General features: G+C 41.9%; 1 protein-coding gene across 1 annotated transcript; it reads right to left on the bottom strand.

Annotated features, from left to right (window-relative positions):
- Nucleotides 1-5,438: 5,438 nt before the first annotated feature.
- Nucleotides 5,439-12,324, bottom strand: apoc4 (apolipoprotein C-IV). The gene is made up of 4 exons (XM_061946515.1): nt 12,207-12,324; nt 12,061-12,100; nt 11,905-11,989; nt 5,439-5,659 (listed from the first exon to the last, which is right to left on the bottom strand). The coding sequence occupies exons 2-4, from the start codon at nt 12,098-12,100 to the stop codon at nt 5,470-5,472; spliced, it is 315 nt and encodes a 104-aa protein (XP_061802499.1). The 5' UTR covers nt 12,207-12,324; the 3' UTR covers nt 5,439-5,469.
- Between the last annotated feature and the right edge of the window lie 6,462 nt (nt 12,325-18,786).

Genomic DNA, 18,786 nt, shown 5'->3' with positions numbered 1-18,786 from the left:
GTATAGTATGTTCTATATGTTATAGTTATTTGAATGACTCTTACCATAATATGTTACGTTAACATACCAGTTGGTTATTTATGCCTCATATAACGTACACTTATTCAGCCTGTTGTTCACTATTCTTTATTTATTTTAAATTGCCTTTCAAATGTCTATTCTTGGTGTTGGCTTTTATCAAATAAATTCCCCCCAAAAATGCGACTTATACTCCAGTGCGACTTATGTTTTTTTCCTTCTTTACTATGCATTTTCGGCCGGAGCGACTTATAAGCCGAAAAATACGGTATAAGTTATATATATGTGTGCTACAAATCGAAACGATTCTTGACAACCACAAAAATGAGCGATTTTTGCATCAAACACATCACTGTCACATTGATTGGTACAGGTGGACAGAGCGAGACTGCCGTAAGATGGCGGGTGTGGTCAGGCCCGGCCCTAACCAATCTGGCGCCCTAGGCAAGATTTTAGGTGGCGCCCCCCCACATCGGCAGTGAAGTGTATATACTCACAAGAAACCGAATAGCTTTGTCTTTGACCTTTTTTTTACTTAAAGAAAGCAAATTAACAATCAGAATAGTTAACAAGATAAAAAAAATATGAATAAATAAATGAATGCAAAAAATACAAAATGAATATATGAAATACAATATTTTTTACATACATATTGCTTAATTAACATTAATGATGTGCACTTTAACAACTAGGCTTACAACTATACCTAATATATAAAGGGGTGGAAAAGTGACTATTACCTGCAGGGCAAACATTAGCTAACCAGAAGGCAATAACAATGTAAACAAAAAACACCTGCTTAAAAGATCTAATACAAATGTCCCTGAGGAATGTAAGGTGGGAGTACTGTAATTACCTAACGTTACATTATTATTTTCCATAACAATTTAGCCCCCTCCACAATATTAACCCGACGTTAAAACAGAACTAGCTACTTATTGATTAGCAATTGCCGAATCATGTAACATTAGCTTAATGCTAAATAGCCAGGTTACTATCACATTCTGTAACAGACAAATAATTTCATGTAGGCTAACGTTACCTACCTGCTACCTCTGTCTTTTTCTCGTTTCTCCTCCTCTTCTTTTCTCTTTTTTCTTCCCTGGGCACCTGACAGTTTTGGCCGTTTTGACATCTTGTGTTGATTTTTTGATGTGGTGACGTCCAAAAAGAGTCATGATACGGGAAGGGAGGGGGCGCACCGTGCGGGGGGGGGGGTAATATTGTAACAAATAATATTTCTATTAAATAGGCTTTACTTTGCATTTTAATTAACGTGGGATTATTTTTTGTATTTAGAAATAATAGTACCAACTTTTTTTCTTTTTTTTCTCCAACATTTGTGGCACTGGCGTGGCGCCCCCTGATGGACAGCGCCCTTAGAATTTGCCTATACGGCCTATGCCACGGGCCGGCCCTGGGTGTGGTGGTGTAGCAACACAGTGGTATGACACAGGGGCTGCGGGATCTAAAGATGTCTATGGGGCCACTAATATTTTCATAGTTGTCCTGACAACTAAAAGATCACACCCGTAATTGCCTGTCAGTTATTAAGCTTTTATACAAAGTTAGTTTTAATGACCTTAAAGGGGAACATTATCACAATTTCAGAATGGTTAAAACCATTAAAAATCAGTTCCCAGTGGCTTATTATATTTTTCAAAGTTTTTTTCAAAATTTTACCCATCACACAATATCTTTAAAAAAAAGCTTCAGAGTGCCTGATTTTAACCATCGTTATAAACACCCGTCCATTTTCCTGTGACGTCACATAGTGAAGCCAACACAAACAAACATGGCGGAAAGAACAGCAAGCTATAGCGACATTAGCTCGGATTCAGACTCGGATTTCCGCGGCTTAAGCGATTCAACAGATTACGCATGTATTGAAACGGATGGTTGTAGTGTGGAGGCAGGTAGCGAAAACGAAATTGAAGAAGAAACTGAAGCTATTGAGCCATATCGGTTTGAACCGTATGCAAGCGAAACCGACGAAAACGACACGGGAGAAAGCGAGGACGAATTCGGCGATCGCCTTCTAACCAACGATTGGTATGTGTTTGTTTGGCATTAAAGGAAACTAACAACTATGAACTAGGTTTACAGCATATGAAATACATTTGGCAACAACATGCACTTTGAGAGTGCAGACAGCCCAGTTTTCATCAATTAATATATTCTGTAGACATACCCTCATCTGCGCTCTTTTCCCCGAAAGCTGATCTGTCCAGTTTTGGAGTTGATGTCAGCAGGCCAGGGAAGCTAGGGTCGATAGGGGGTTTACTGCCGCCATTGCTTGCCGTGCTACCGAGGCCCTTTGTCCCTGAATTGCTCACACACTCCGGCAGATTCAATGGGGGTCTGGCGGCAGATTTCTTTGACTTTATCGTTGGAAATGCATCTGCTTTGAGTGTCGCAGGATATCCACACATTCTTGCCATCTCTGTCGTAGCGTAGCTTTCGTCGATAAAGTGTGCGGAACAAACGTCCAATTTCTTGCCACTTTCGCATCTTTGGGCCACCGGTGCAACTTGAATCCGTCCCTGTTCATGGTGTTACACCCTCCGACAACCAGAGGTGGGTAGAGTAGCCAGAAATTGTACTCAAGTAAGAGTACTGTTACTTTAGAGATTTATTACTCAAGTAAAAGTAAGGAGTAGTCACCCAAATATTTACTTGAGTAAAAGTAAAAAGTATGTTGTGAAAAAACTACTCAAGTACTGAGTAACTGATGAGTAGCATATACACACATACATATATATATATATATATATATATATATATATATATATATATATATATATATATATATATATATATATATATATATATATATATATATATATACATATATATATATATGCACATATATATACATATATATATATATATATACATATATACACATATATATATATATATATATATATATATATATATATATATATATATATACACACACACATATATATGTATACACACACATATATATATATATATATATATATATATATATACACACACATATATATATACATTGATATATACAGTATATAATTTATATTTGTTCATTTTGCCGTTTTTGTTTACATGTTAAAGGTGTTTTAATGAATATACATGCATGTTTAACACATATAGATTCCTTTCTTTCATGAAAACAAGAATATAAGTTGGTGTATTACCTGATTCTGATTACTTGCAATAATTGTAATCAGACAGTAGTGATGATAACGTCCACGTTTTCAAATGGAGGAGAAAAAAAGTTCCTCCTTCTGTCTAATACCACATGAAAGTGGTTGGTTTTTGGCTTCTTATTTGTCCAGCTTCCATATTTCTTTTTATACACTTTACAAGAAACACATTGGCGGCAAACTCCGTAGCTTGCTAGCTTGTTTGCGCAGGCTTTCGGAGACTCCTATTTTGAAAGCGCAGGCGCGATGGAGCGGCACTTTTATTGTGAAGACAGGAACTGTGCAGTCAGTCTTTAGGCTTTTGACGGAATGTACGGTTGAAATAAAAAAGGTTTTTTTTTTCCTTCACACTTTTGATTGATTGATTGGAACTTTTATTAGTAGATTGCACAGTACAGTACATATTCCATACAATTGACCACTAAATGGTAACACCCGAATACGTTTTTCAACTTGTTTAAGTCAGGTCATGTGACCCCTGGCTCTGTTTGATTGGTCCAACGTCACCAGTGACTGCATCTGATTGGTGGAACAGAGTGAACGTCACCAGTGACTGCATTTGGTAAAACGCAGGCACTATGAAGGTCTGTCTGACAGACCAAAACAAACAAAGCGTGCATTAACAGATCGATAAAAATTAGTAGCGAGTAGCGAGCTGAATGTAGATAAAAGTAGCGGAGTAAAAGTAGCGTTTCTTCTCTATAAATATACTCAAGTAAAAGTAAAAGTATGTTGCATTAAAACTACTCTTAGAAGTACAATTTATCCCAAAAGTTACTCAAGTAGATGTAACGGAGTAAATGTAGCGCGTTACTACCCACCTCTGCCGACAACACACCGACGAGGCATGATGTCTCCAAGGTACGGGAAACAGTCGAAAAAACGGAAAATAACAGAGCTGATTTGACTCGGTGTTTGAGAAAATGGCGGATTGCTTCCCGATGTGACGCCACGTTGTGACGTCATCGCTCCGGAATATTAGAAAGGCATTTAATTCGCCAAAATTCACCCATTTAGAGTTCGGAAATCGGTTAAAAAAATATATGGTCTTTTTTCTGCAACATCAAGGTATATATTGACGCTTACATACCGTATTTTCCGCACTATTAGCCGCACCTAAAAACCACAAATTTACTCAAAAGCTGACAGTGCGGCTTATAACCCGGTGCGCTTTATATATGGATTAATATTAAGATTCATTTTCATAAAGTTTCGGTCTCGCAACTACGGTAAACAGCCGCCATCTTTTTTCCCCGTAGAAGAGGAAGTGCTTCTTCTTCTACGCAAGCAACCGCCAAGGTAAGCACCCGCCCCCATAGAACAGGAAGCGCTTCTTCTTCTACTGTAAGCAACCACCCGCCCGCGTAGAAGAAGAAAAAGCGCGCGGATATTACCGTACGTTTCATTTCCTTTGTGTGTTTACATCTGTAAAGACCACAAAATGGCTCCTACTAAGCGACAGGTTTCCGGTTCATGAAAAGACGCAATCTCTCCATCCGCACACGGACTACTATTTCACAGCAACTGCCTAAAGACTTTCAAGAAAAGCTGGCTACTTTCCGTGCATATTGTAAAAACAAGATAGCTGAAAAAAAGATCCGGCCAGAGAACATTATCAACATGGACGAGGTTCCACTGACTTTTGATATTCCTGTGAACCGCACTGTGGATACAACGGGAGCACGTACGGTGAATATTCGCACCACAGGGAATGAGAAGTCATCCTTCACTGTGGTTCTAGCTTGCCATGCTAATGGCCAGAAACTTCCACCCATGGTGATATTCAAAAGGAAGACCTTGCCAAAAGAGACCTTTCTAGCCGGCGTCATCATAAAAGCTAACTCGAAAGGATGGATGGATGAAGAAAAGATGAGCGAGTGGTTAAGGTAAGTTTACGCGAAGAGGCCGGGTGGCTTTTTTCACGCAGCTCCGTCCATGTTGATATACGACTCCATGCGCGCCCACATCACGCTGGTTTTTAATATATTATTAAAGTTTGACTGACCTATCTGACTGTTTTTTTGACATTCCTTTAGCGCAGTTAGATGCGGCTTATAACACGGGGCGGCTTATAGGTGGACAAAGTTTTGAAATATGCCGTTCATTGAAGGCGCGGCTTATAACCCAGGGCGCCTTATGGTGCGGAAAATACGGTAGGTCTGGTGATAATGTTCCCCTTTAAACATTTTGGGTTTTTGTAATGCACAGATGGAAAAAAAGACAACCGACTTGTAGATGTTACATTTATTGTGCGATACAATCATGCGGCAGTCGTGTTGGTAGCCATAAAGGGCATAAAGGTGTGTTGCATCTTTTCCCTCAAAGAATGCTGGATCCCTGAGGCCCATTCGCTGTAGCTGTCGGTCACCGGCTGGACGTGGTCTTCATAGTAGGCGCCCACATAGTCCATCACCGCCTCCATCACACTCTGGACTTTAGCTTTGGCTGCACTGCGGGGTGGGCAAGTACACAACATGAGTAACAATGTACACAGAACCACAACTTCAATATTAAGAAAAAAACACACAGAACAGCTGCAATGATTAACAGAGCATGTGGGATGTGCTCGCTTGATATATACAATCTGCGGGTATGCAGTCGTGGTCAAAAGTTGACATACCCTTGTAAAGAACATAATGTCATGGCCGTCTTGAGTTTCCAGTTATTTCTACAACTCTTATTTTTTTGTGATAGAGTGATTGGAGCACATACTTGTTGGTCGCAAAAAAAACATTCATGAAGTTTGGATCTTTTATGAATTTATTATGGGTCGACTGAAAATGTGCTGGGTCAAAAGTATACATACAGGTAAAAGCCAGTAAATTAGAATATTTTGAAAAACTTGATTTATTTCAGTAATTGCATTCAAAAGGTGTAACTTGTACATTATATTTATTCATTGCACACAGACTGATGCATTCAAATGTTTATTTCATTTAATTTTGATGATTTGAAGTGGCAACAAATGAAAATCCAAAATTCCGTGTGTCACAAAATTAGAATATTACTTAAGGCTAATACAAAAAAGGGATTTTTAGAAATGTTGGCCAACTGAAAAGTATGAAAATGAAAAATATGAGCATGTACAATACTCAATACTTGGTTGGAGCTCCTTTTGCCTCAATTACTGCGTTAATGCGGCGTGGCATGGAGTCGATGAGTTTCTGGCACTGCTCAGGTGTTATGAGAGCCCAGGTTGCTCTGATAGTGGCCTTCAACTCTTCTGCGTTTTTGGGTCTGGCATTCTGCATCTTCCTTTTCACAATACCCCACAGATTTTCTATGGGGCTAAGGTCAGGGGAGTTGGCGGGCCAATTTAGAACAGAAATGCCATGGTCCGTAAACCAGGCACGGGTAGATTTTGCGCTGTGTGCAGGCGCCATGTCCTGTTGGAACTTGAAATCTCCATCTCCATAGAGCAGGTCAGCAGCAGGAAGCATGAAGTGCTCTAAAACTTGCTGGTAGACGGCTGCGTTGACCCTGGATCTCAGGAAACAGAGTGGACCGACACCAGCAGATGACATGGCACCCCAAACCATCACCCAACCATGCAAATTTTGCATTTCCTTTGGAAATCGAGGTCCCAGAGTCTGGAGGAAGACAGGAGAGGCACAGGATCCACGTTGCCTGAAGTCTAGTGTAAAGTTTCCACCATCAGTGATGGTTTGGGGTGCCATGTCATCTGCTGGTGTCGGTCCACTCTGTTTCCTGAGATCCAGGGTCAACGCAGCCGTCTACCAGCAAGTTTCAGAGCACTCCATGCTTCCTGCTGCTGACCTGCTCTATGGAGATGGAGATTTCAAGTTCCAACAGGACTTGGCGCCTGCACACAGCGCAAAATCTACCCGTGCCTGGTTTACGGACCATGGTATTTCTGTTCTAAATTGGCCCGCCAACTCCCCTGACCTTAGCCCCATAGAAAATCTGTGGGGTATTGTGAAAAGGAAGATGCAGAATGCCAGACCCAAAAACGCAGAAGAGTTGAAGGCCACTATCAGAGCAACCTGGGCTCTCATAACACCTGAGCAGTGCCAGAAACTCATCGACTCCATGCCATGCCGCATTAACGCAGTAATTGAGGCAAAAGGAGCTCCAACCAAGTATTGAGTATTGTACATGCTCATATTTTTCATTTTCATACTTTTCAGTTGGCCAACATTTCTAAAAATCCCTTTTTTGTATTAGCCTTAAGTAATATTCTAATTTTGTGACACACGGAATTTTGGATTTTCATTTGTTGCCACTTCAAATCATCAAAATTAAATGAAATAAACATTTGAATGCATCAGTCTGTGTGCAATGAATAAATATAATGTACAAGTTACACCTTTTGAATGCAATTACTGAAATAAATCAAGTTTTTCAAAATATTCTAATTTACTGGCTTTTACCTGTACAGCAATGTTAATATTTGCTTACATGTCCCTTGGCAAGTTTCACTGCAATAAGGCTCTTTTGGTAGCCATCCACAAGCTTCTGCTTGAATTTTTGACCACTTCTCTGGACAAAATTGATGCAGTTCAGCTAAATGTGTTGGTTTTCTGACATGGACTTGTTTCTTCGGCGTTGTCCACACGTTTAAGTCAGGACTTTGGAAAGGCCATTCTAAAACCTTCATTCCAGCTTGATTTAGCCATTCCTTTACCACTTTTGACGTCATTGTCCTGTTGGAACACCCAACTGCGCCCAAGACCCAACCTCCAGGCTGATGATTTTAGCTTGTCCTGAAGACTTTGGAGGTAATCCTCCTTTTTCATTGTCCTCTGTAAAGCACCAGTTCCATTGGCAGCAAAACAGGCCCAGAGCATAATACTACCACCACCATGCTTGACGGTAGGTCTTGGGATTAAAGGCCTCACCTTTTATCCTCCAAACATATTGTGGCCAAGCAGCTCCATTTTTGTTTCATCTGACATCACATGGACAAAGATAAGACCTTCTGGTGTTCTTCGTGTGGTTTTCGTCCTGGTCGTGGAACTGTGGACCAGCTCTATACTCTCGGCAGGGTCCTTGAGGGTGCATGGGAGTTTGCCCAACCAGTCTACATGTGTTTTGTGGACTTGGAGAAGGCATTCGACCGTGTCTCTCGGGAAGTCCTGTGGGGAGTGCTCAGAGAGTACGGGGTATCGGACTGTCTGATTGTGGCGGTCCGCTCCCTGTATGATCAGTGCCAGAGCTTGGTCCGCATTGCCGGTAGTAAGTCGGACACGTTTCCAGTGAGGGTTGGACTCCGCCAAGGCTGCCCTTTGTCACCGATTCTGTTCATAACTTTTATGGACAGAATATCTAGGCGCAGTCAAGGCGTTGAGGGGATCTGGTTTGGTGGCTGCAGGATTAGGTCTCTGCTTTTTGCAGATGATGTGGTCCTGATGGCTTCATCTGGCCAGGATCTTCAGCTCTCACTGGATCGGTTCGCAGCTGAGTGTGAAGCGACTGGGATGAGAATCAGCGCCTCCAAGTCCGAGTCCATGGTTCTCGCCCGGAAAAGGGTGGAGTGCCATCTCCGGGTTGGGGAGGAGATCTTGCCCCAAGTGGAGGAGTTCAAGTACCTCGGAGTCTTGTTCACGAGTGAGGGAAGAGTGGATCGTGAGATCGACAGGCGGATCGGTGCGGCGTCTTCAGTAATGCGGACGCTGTATCGATCCGTTGTGGTGAAGAAGGAGCTGAGCCGGAAGGCAAAGCTCTCAATTTACCGGTCGATCTACATTCCCATCCTCACCTATGGTCATGAGCTTTGGGTTATGACCGAAAGGACAAGATCACGGGTACAAGCGGCCGAAATGAGTTTCCTCCGCCGGGTGGCGAGGCTCTCCCTTAGAGATAGGGTGAGAAGCTCTGCGATCCGGGAGGAGCTCAAAGTAAAGCCGCTGCTCCTCCACATCGAGAGGAGCCAGATGAGGTGGTTCGGGCATCTGGTCAGGATGCCACCCGAACGCCTCCCTAGGGAGGTGTTTAGGGCACGTCCGACCGGTAGGATCCCGCGGGGAAGACCCAGGACACGTTGGGAAGACTATGTCTCCCGGCTGGCCTGGGAACGCCTCGGGGTCCCCCGGGAGGAGCTGGATGAAGTGGCTGGGGAGAGGGAAGTCTGGGCTTCCCTGCTTAGGCTGCTGCCCCCGCGACCTGACCTCGGATAAGCGGAAGAAGATGGATGGATGGAAGACCTTCTGGAGGAAAGTTATGTGGTCAGATGAAGCAAAAATGGAGCTGTTTGGCCACAATACCCAGCAATATGTTTGGAGGAGGGGCAGCACGGTGACAGAGGGGTTAGTGCGTCTGCCTCACAATACGAAGGTCCTAAGTAGTCGTGAGTTCAATCCCGGCCTCGGGATCTTTCTGTGTGGAGTTTGCATGTCCGCCCCGTGACTGCGTGGGTTCCCTCCGGGTACTCCGGCTTCCTCCCACCTCCAAAGACATGCACCTGGGGATAGGTTGATTGGCAACACTAAATTGGCCCTAGTGTGTGATTGTGATTATGAATGTTGTCTGTCTATATGTGTTGGCCCTGCGATGATGTGGCGACTTGTCCAGGGTGTACACCGCCTTCCGCCCGATTGTAGCTAAAATAGGCTCCAGCGCCCCCAACGACCCCAAAGGGAATAAGCGGTAGAAAATTGATGGATGGATGGATGTTTGGAGGAGAAAATGTGAGGCCTTTAAACCCTGGAACACCATGCCTACCGTCAAGCATGGTGGTGGTAGTATTATGCTCTGGGCCTGTTTTGCTGCCTATGGAACTGGTGTTCTTGGGATTAAAGCCCCCACTTTTTCTCCTCCAAACATACTGTATTTTCCGCACTATTAGCCACACCTAAAAACCACAAATTTACTCAAAAGCTGACAGTGCGGCTTATAACCCGGTGCGCTTTATATATGGATTAATATTAAGATTCATTTTCATAAAGTTTCGGTCTCGCAACTACGGTAAACAGCCGCCATCTTTTTTCCCCGTAGAAGAGGAAGTGCTTCTTCTTCTACGCAAGCAACCGCCAAGGTAAGCACCCGCCCCCATAGAACAGGAAGCGCTTCTTCTTCTACTGTAAGCAACCACCCGCCCGCGTAGAAGAAGAAGAAGCGCGCGGATATTACGTTTCATTTCCTTTGTGTGTTTACATCTGTAAAGACCACAAAATGGCTCCTACTAAGCGACAGGGATCCGGTTCATGAAAAGACGCAATCTCTCCATCCGCACACGGACTACTATTTCACAGCAACTGCCTAAAGACTTTCAAGAAAAGCTGGCTACTTTCCGTGCATTTTGTAAAAACAAGATAGCTGAAAAAAAGATCCGGCCAGAGAACATTATCAACATGGACGAGGTTCCACTGACTTATGATATTCCTGTGAACCGCACTGTGGATACAACGGGAGCACGTACGGTGAATATTCGCACCACAGGGAATGAGAAGTCATCCTTCACTGTGGTTCTAGCTTGCCATGCTAATGGCCAGAAACTTCCACCCATGGTGATATTCAAAAGGAAGACCTTGCCAAAAGAGACCTTTCCAGCCGGCGTCATCATAAAAGCTAACTCGAAGGGATGGATGGATGAAGAAAAGATGAGCGAGTGGTTAAGGTAAGTTTACGCGAAGAGGCCGGGTGGCTTTTTTCACGCAGCTCCGTCCATGTTGATATACGACTCCATGCGCGCCCACATCACGCTGGTTTTTAATATATTATTAAAGTTTGACTGACCTATCTGACTGTTTTTTTGACATTCCTTTAGCGCAGTTAGATGCGGCTTATAACACGGGGCGGCTTATAGGTGGACAAAGTTTTGAAATATGCCGTTCATTGAAGGCGCGGCTTATAACCCAGGGCGCCTTATGGTGCGGAAAATACGGTATTGCTGGGTATTGTGGCCAAACAGCTCAATTTATGTTTCATCTGACATCACATGGACAAAGATAAGACCTTCTGGAGGAAAGTTCTGTGGTCAGATGAAACAAAAATTGAGCTGTTTGGCCATAATACCCAGCAATATGTTTGGAGGAGAAAAGTTGAGGCCTTTAATCCCAGGAACACCACCCTACCGTCAAGCATGGTGGTGGTAGTATTATGCTCTGGGTCTATTTTACTGCCAATGGAACTTTTGCTTTACACAGAGTAAATAGGACAATGAAAAAGGAGGATTACCTCCAAATTCTTCAGGACAACCTAAATAGGTTGTGTTTTGGTTGCAGTTAGGTGTTCCAACAGGACAATGACCCAAAAAAAACACGTTAAAGGAATGGTTAGATCAGGCTAGAATTGAAGTTTTAGAATGGCCTTTCCAAAGTCCTGACTTAAATGTGTGGACAATGCTGAAGAAACAAGTCCATGTCAGAAAACCAACAACTTTAGCTGAACTGCACCAATTTTGTCAAGAGGAGTGGTCAAAAATTCAACCAGAAGCTTATGGATGGCTACCAAAAGTGTCTTATTGCAGAGAAACTTGCCAAGGGACATGTAAGCAAATATTAACATTGCTGTATGTATACTTTTGACCCTCACATTTTCAGTAGACCCATAATAAATTCATAAAAGAACCAAACTTCATGAATGTTTTTTTGTGACCAACAAGTATGTGCTCCAATCACTCTATCACAAAAAAACAAGAGTTGTAGAAATGATTGGAAACTCAAGACAGCCATGACATTATGTTCTTTACACGGGTATGTCAACTTTTGACCACCACTGTAATTAGAGGAAATACCGAGCTGTTTCCTTCAGGCCGTGCAGGATTCCTGCAGAGTCCGGTTGGCCTGGGACTGGTGTCTGAGCCCAAAGCGGGCCACATGCTGATGATAAAGGGCAAGTTTGATAGTTGGCGAGAAAATAAGCGTGTTAAAAATAAAATAGAAAAACATACCTTGAATCAGTAGAATGAGAGTGATGACATGTAAGCACATCTAGCAAAAGACAAAAAAAAGGCCAACATTTCATTTGTATTTTTCACTTCATTATTTTTGAATGCACATTCACATAAAGTAGTGACAAGGAGTAACGATGTGATACCTTTTTTGTTTTTGTTTGTTTTCTCTCAGCTGCTTCGGCCAACGCAAGTTGAATGAAATGAGTGTTAGTGATCCATTTTATTTGTATAAGCCAACGGGTTGTACATTGATCACCATCGCATGACTTTTCTGTTTGTTTCTATTTGCTGGGGGTGTTTTTACCCTTTCGTTTGCCTAACTCTGTACACGTAGGTGCAAGTTTTTGAATATTTGAGTAGTTTTTACTTTTTTTTTTTATACAGTGCACTTCAAATTTTCCATATTTTGTGTTACAGCCTTATTCCGAAATTTTATTATTTCATTTTTGTCCTCAAAATTCTACACACACCACTCCATATTGATGATGTGAAACGTGTTTTTTATTTATTTTTTTTATTTTACAAATGTATTAAAAATGTAAAACTAAAAAAAAAAATGTACATTAGTATTCACAGCCTTTGCTCAATACTTTGTTGATGCATGACAGGTTCAAACACTGATGACATCTATTAAACAAGACAAGAAGCAAGGAATTAAACAGACAGAATTCAAATGTAGCTCAATTGAGGAGAAACGTCTGGACCAGACCTGGGCAAATTAAGGTCCGGGGGCCACATGCGGCCCCGTTAAGCTTTTCAATCTGGCCCGCCGGACATTCCCAAATATTTTTTTTTAGATCTTTAAGATGGAAAGTGTAGCTGCCATTATGATGTGCAGTCATGTTTTCTAATGACCGTAAGTCTTGAACTATACAGAGTATTTCAATGGCTGGAATCTGCGCTTTAGGATGATAAACTAGTCACTATGGTCATATAATTAGATACTATGGTCATCTAATTAGTTACTATGGTCATCTAATTAGTTACTATGGTCATCTACGTCACAGCAGCTCAGACGAGGCACCAAGCAGTGTGGGTGGGAAGCGTTTCCACAGACGCGGAAGGAGATTTTCACAACAAAGTTCTAAAGCTTAGTGATATATGACATATATCAGACTGTAGGTGGGTTTAATTTGTACCCTTCGCGTTCATATTTCACTGTTTGTTGCATTTTTGTCACGTTTCACTCGATTGTAAAACATGTCGATCGAAAGGGGGTGTGACGTTCGTATTTTCTCAATATTCAGTGTTTTATCTTTCATAGAAAAAAATATAATTCTATTTTCTCAATATTCAGTGTTTTATCGTTCATAGAAAAAAATACAATTCCATTACGTATTTTTAAGACGGTCTGTCATAACGTTTTTAACCATTCAATCAGACATTATTGCTATTCCTAAAAATAGATATACCGGCCCCCAGACACATTTTTCTCTCTGAATGTGGCCCCCGAGTCAAAATAATTGACCAGGCCTGGTCTGGACTGTGCTCTTTGTACAGTACACGCTCTGACGAAAGATTGTACGCCTCCTCTTTTAATTGGACTTTCCCTGATTACATGGCAACAGCTGTTTCTAAGGGAGGGGGGTCATAAAGAGCCACCGCCTTTGATTAAAAAAAGTTCAAAGAAAAGGTTGTAAAACAGTTCAAAGAAGGTCAGGCCCTGCCTCCTCTCCGCTTTGGAGATCTCAGGTAAAGACAAAATCTTCCTGTGGATTACAATACATCAAAGAAACCGACACCCTCATGTCGCTTCCCATCCTACACAGTGGAGTTTTACAAGCCTTTTGCTTGGTAGGATCAAAGACAGCTTTTGTCCTCTCGCAGGACCAGCTGAACTCAATGCAACACAAAGTTTTGTGATAACTTAGATACAATTATTCTGACAATGCACCTTTGGCAGCCTCAAATATTTTGAATACAATGTTACAAACTTGGCACACCTATTTTTGGGCAGTTTTGTCCATTCCTCTAACAGACAGAATACAATTTAGCTCAATTGAGGAGAAACGTCTGGACTGTACTCTTTGTACAGTACACGCTCTGACGAAAGATTGTACGCCTCCTCTTTTAATTGGACTTTCCCTGATTACATGGCAACAGCTGCTTCTAAGGGAGGGGGGGTCATAAACAGCCACCGCCTTTGATTAAAAAAAGTTCAAAGAAAAGGTTGTAAAACAGTTCAAAGAAGGTCAGGCCCTGCCTCCTCTCCGCTTCGGAGATCTCGGGTAAAGACAAAATCTTCCTGTGGATTACAATACATCAAAGAAACCGACACCCTCATGTCGCTCCCCGTCCTACACAGTGGAGTTTTACAAGCCTTTTGCTTGGTAGGATCAAAGACAGCTTTTGTCCTCTCGCAGGGCCAGCTGAACTCAACGCAACACAAAGTTTTGTGATAACTTAGATACAATTATTCTGACAATGCACCTTTGGCAGCCTCAAATATTTTGAATACAATGTTACAAACTTGGCACACCTATTTTTGGGCAGTTTTGTCCATTCCTCTAACAGACAGAATACAATTTAGCTCAATTGAGGAGAAACGTCTGGACTGTACTCTTTGTACAGTACACGCTCTGACGAAAGATTGTACGCCTCCTCTTTTAATTGGACTTTCCCTGATTACATGGCAACAGCTGTTTCTAAGGGAGGGGGGGTCATAAACAGCCATCGCCTTTGATTAAAAAAAGTTCAAAGAAAAGGTTGTAAAACATTTCAAAGAAGGTCAGGCCCTGCCTACTCTCCGCTTTGGAGATCTCGGGTAAAGACAAAATCTTCCTGTGGATTACAATACATCAAAGAAACCGACACCCTCATGTCGCTCCCCATCCTATACAGTGTAGTTTTACAAGCCTTTTGCTTGGTAGGATCAAAGACAGCTTTTGTCCTCTCGCAGGGCGAGCTGAACTCAATGCAACACAAAGTTTTGCGATAACTTAGATACAATTATTCTGACAATGCACCTTTGGCCGCCTCAAATATTTTGAATACAATGTTACAAACTTGGCACACCTATTTTTGGGCAGTTTTGTCCATTCCTCTAACAGACAGAATACAATTTAGCTCAATTGAGGAGAAACGTCTGGACTGTACTCTTTGCACAGTACACGCTCTGACGAAAGATTGTACGCCTCCTCTTTTAATTGGACTTTCCCTGATTACATGGCAACAGCTGTTTCTAAGGGAGGGGGGTCATAAACAGCCATCGCCTTTGATTAAAAACAGTTCAAAGAAAAGGTTGTAAAACAGTTCAAAGAAGGTCAGGCCCTGCCTCCTCTCCGCTTTGTAGATCTCGGGTAAAGACAAAATCTTCCTGTGGATTACAATACATCAAAGAAACCGACACCTTCATGTCGCTCCCCGTCCTACACAGTGGAGTTTTACAAGCCTATTGCTTGGTAGGATCAAAGACAGCTTTCGTCCTCTCGCAGGGCGAGCTGAACTCAATGCAACACAAAGTTTTGCGATAACTTAGATACAATTATTCTGACAATGCACCTTTGGCAGCCTCAAATATTTTGAATACAATGTTACAAACTTGGCACACCTATTTTTGGGCAGTTTTGTCCATTCCTCTAACAGACAGAATACAATTTAGCTCAATTGAGGAGAAACGTCTGGACTGTACTCTTTGTACAGTACACGCTCTGACGAAAGATTGTACGCCTCCTCTTTTAATTGGACTTTCCCTGATTACATGGCAACAGCTGCTTCTAAGGGAGGGGGGTCATAAACAGCCATCGCCTTCGATTAAAAAAAGTTCAAAGAAAAGGTTGTAAAACAGTTCAAAGAAGGTCAGGCCCTGCCTCCTCTCCGCTTTGTAGATCTCGGGTAAAGACAAAATATTCCTGTGGATTACAATACATCAAAGAAACCGACACCCTCATGTCGCTTCCCGTCCTACACAGTGGAGTTTTACAAGCCTTTTGCTTGGTAGGATCAAAGACAGCGTTTGTCCTCTCGCAGGGCGAGCTGAACTCAATGCAACACAAAGTTTTGCGATAACTTAGATACAATTATTCTGACAATGCACCTTTGGCAGCCTCAAATATTTTGAATACAATGTTACAAATTTGGCACACCTATTTTTGGGCAGTTTTGTCCATTCCTCTAACAGACAGAATACAATTTAGCTCAATTGAGGAGAAACGTCTGGACTGTACTCTTTGTACAGTACACGCTCTGACGAAAGATTGTACGCCTCCTCTTTTAATTGGACTTTCCCTGATTACATGGCAACAGCTGTTTCTAAGGGAGGGGGGGTCATAAACAGCCATCGCCTATTTTTGGGCAGTTTTGTCCATTCCTCTTTTTCACCACCTCTTAGGCTCCATTAGATTGGATGGGAAGGTTTTCATTCAGGATGTCTCGATAGCAATATTTCAGTACCGGTACCAAAATGTTTTTCGATACTTTTTGGTACTTTTCTAAATAAGGGGGGGGGGCACAAAAATGGCATTACTGGCTTTATTTTAACCAAAATTCTGACTGTACATTAAACATATGTTTCTTCTTGCAATCGAAGAACAATTTAGTCCTTGAATAAAATTGTGTACCGTATTTTTCAGAGTATAAGTCGCTCCGGAGTATAAGTCGCACCGGCCGAAAATGCATAATAAAGAAGGGAAAAAAACATATATAAGTCGCATTTTTTGGGGAAATTTATTTGATAAAACCCAACACCAAGAATAGACATTTGAAAGGCAATTTAAAATAAATCAAGAATAGTGAACGACAGGCTGAATAAGTGTACGTTATATGAGGCATAAATAACCAACTGGTATGTTAACGTAACATATTATGGTAAGAGTCATTCAAATAACTATAACATATAGAACATGCTATACGTTTACCAAACAATCTCTCACTCCTAATCACTAAATCCCATGAAATCTTATACGTTTAGTCCAGGGGTCGGCAACCCGCGGTTCTAGAGCCGCATGCGGCTCTTTAGCGCCGCCCTAGTGGCTCTCTGGAGCTTTTTCAGAAATGTATGAAAAATGGAAAAAGATGAGGGAAAAACTATTTTTTTGTTTTAATATGGTTTCTGTAGGAGGACAAACATGACACAAACCTCCCTAATTCTTACAAAGCACACTGTTTATATTAAACATGCTTCACTGATTCGAGTATTTGGCGAGCGCCGTTTTGTCCTACTAATTTTGGCGGTCCTTGAACTCACCGTAGTTTGTTTACATGCATAACTTTCTCCGACTTTCTAGGACGTGTTTTATGCCACTTCTTTTTCTGTCTCATTTTGTCCACCAAACATTTAAGGTAGTGCATGAAAGGTGAGTTTTGTTGATGTTATTGACTTGTGTGGAGTGCTAATCAGACATATTTGGTCACTGCATGACTGCAAGCTAATTGATGCTAACATGCTATTTAGGCTAGCTATATGTACATATTGCATCATAATGCCTCATTTGTAGCTATATTTGAGCTCATTTATTTTCCTTTAAGTCCTCTTAATTCAATTTATATCTCATGACACACTATCTGTATGTAATATGGCTTTTAATTTTTTGCGGCTCCAGACAGATTTTTTTTTGTATTTTTGGTCCAATTTGGCTCTTTCAACATTTTGGGTTGCCGACCCCTGGTCTAGTCTCTTACGTGAATGAGCTAAATAATATGATTTGATATTTTACGGTAATGTGTTAATAATTTCACACATAAGTCGCTCCTGAGTATAAGTCGCACCCCCGGCTAAACTATGAAAAAAAACCTGCGATTTATAGTCCGAAAAATATGGTAGTTTAAATATTGCGTTAAAGTTGTTCAACTGTCAATATCACTCTCCATTAATGTACCGTATTTTCCGCACCATAAGCCGCCCTGGGTTATAAGCCGCGCCTTCAATGAACGGCATATTTCAAAACTTTGTCCACCTATAAGCCGCCCCGTGTTATAAGCTGCATCTAACTGCGCTAAAGGAATGTCAAAAAAACAGTCGGATAGGTCAGTCAAACTTTAATAATATATTAAAAACCAGCGTGATGTGGGCGCGCATGGAGTCGTATATCAACATGGACGGAACTGCGTGAAAAAAGCCACCCGGCCTCTTCGCGTAAACTTACCTTAACCACTCGCTCATCTTTTCTTCATCCATCCATCCCTTCGAGTTAGCTTTTATGATGACGCCGGCTGGAAAGGTCTCTTTTGGCAAGGTCTTCCTTTTGAATATCACCATGGGTGGAAGTTTCTGGCCATTAGCATGGCAAGCTAGAAACACAGTGAAGGATCACTTCTCATTCCCTGTGGTGCGAATATTCACCGTACGTGCTCCCGTTGTATCCACAGTGCGGTTCACAGGAATATCAAAAGTCAGTGGAACCTCGTCCATGTTGATAATGTTCTCTGGCCGGATCTTTTTTTCAGCTATCTTGTTTTTACAATATGCACGGAAAGTAGCCAGCTTTTCTTGAAAGTCTTTAGGCAGTTGCTGTGAAATAGTAGTCCGTGTGTGGATGGAGAGATTGCGTCTTTTCATGAACCGGAAACCTGTCGCTTAGTAGGAGCCATTTTGTGGTCTTTACAGATGTAAACACACAAAGGAAATGAAACGTACGGTAATATCCGCGCTTTTTCTTCTTCTACGCGGGCGGGTGGTTGCTTACAGTAGAAGAAGAAGCGCTTCCTGTTCTATGGGGGCGGGTGCTTACCTTGGCGGTTGCTTGCGTAGAAGAAGAAGCACTTCCTCTTCTACGGGGAAAAAAG

The sequence above is a fragment of the Nerophis lumbriciformis genome, linkage group LG04, assembly GCF_033978685.3.
Source record: "Nerophis lumbriciformis linkage group LG04, RoL_Nlum_v2.1, whole genome shotgun sequence".
NCBI lineage: Eukaryota > Metazoa > Chordata > Actinopteri > Syngnathiformes > Syngnathidae > Nerophis > Nerophis lumbriciformis.
The sequence above is the reverse complement of the archived record's forward strand: the minus strand, read 5'-3'. Positions and strand labels throughout refer to the sequence as shown.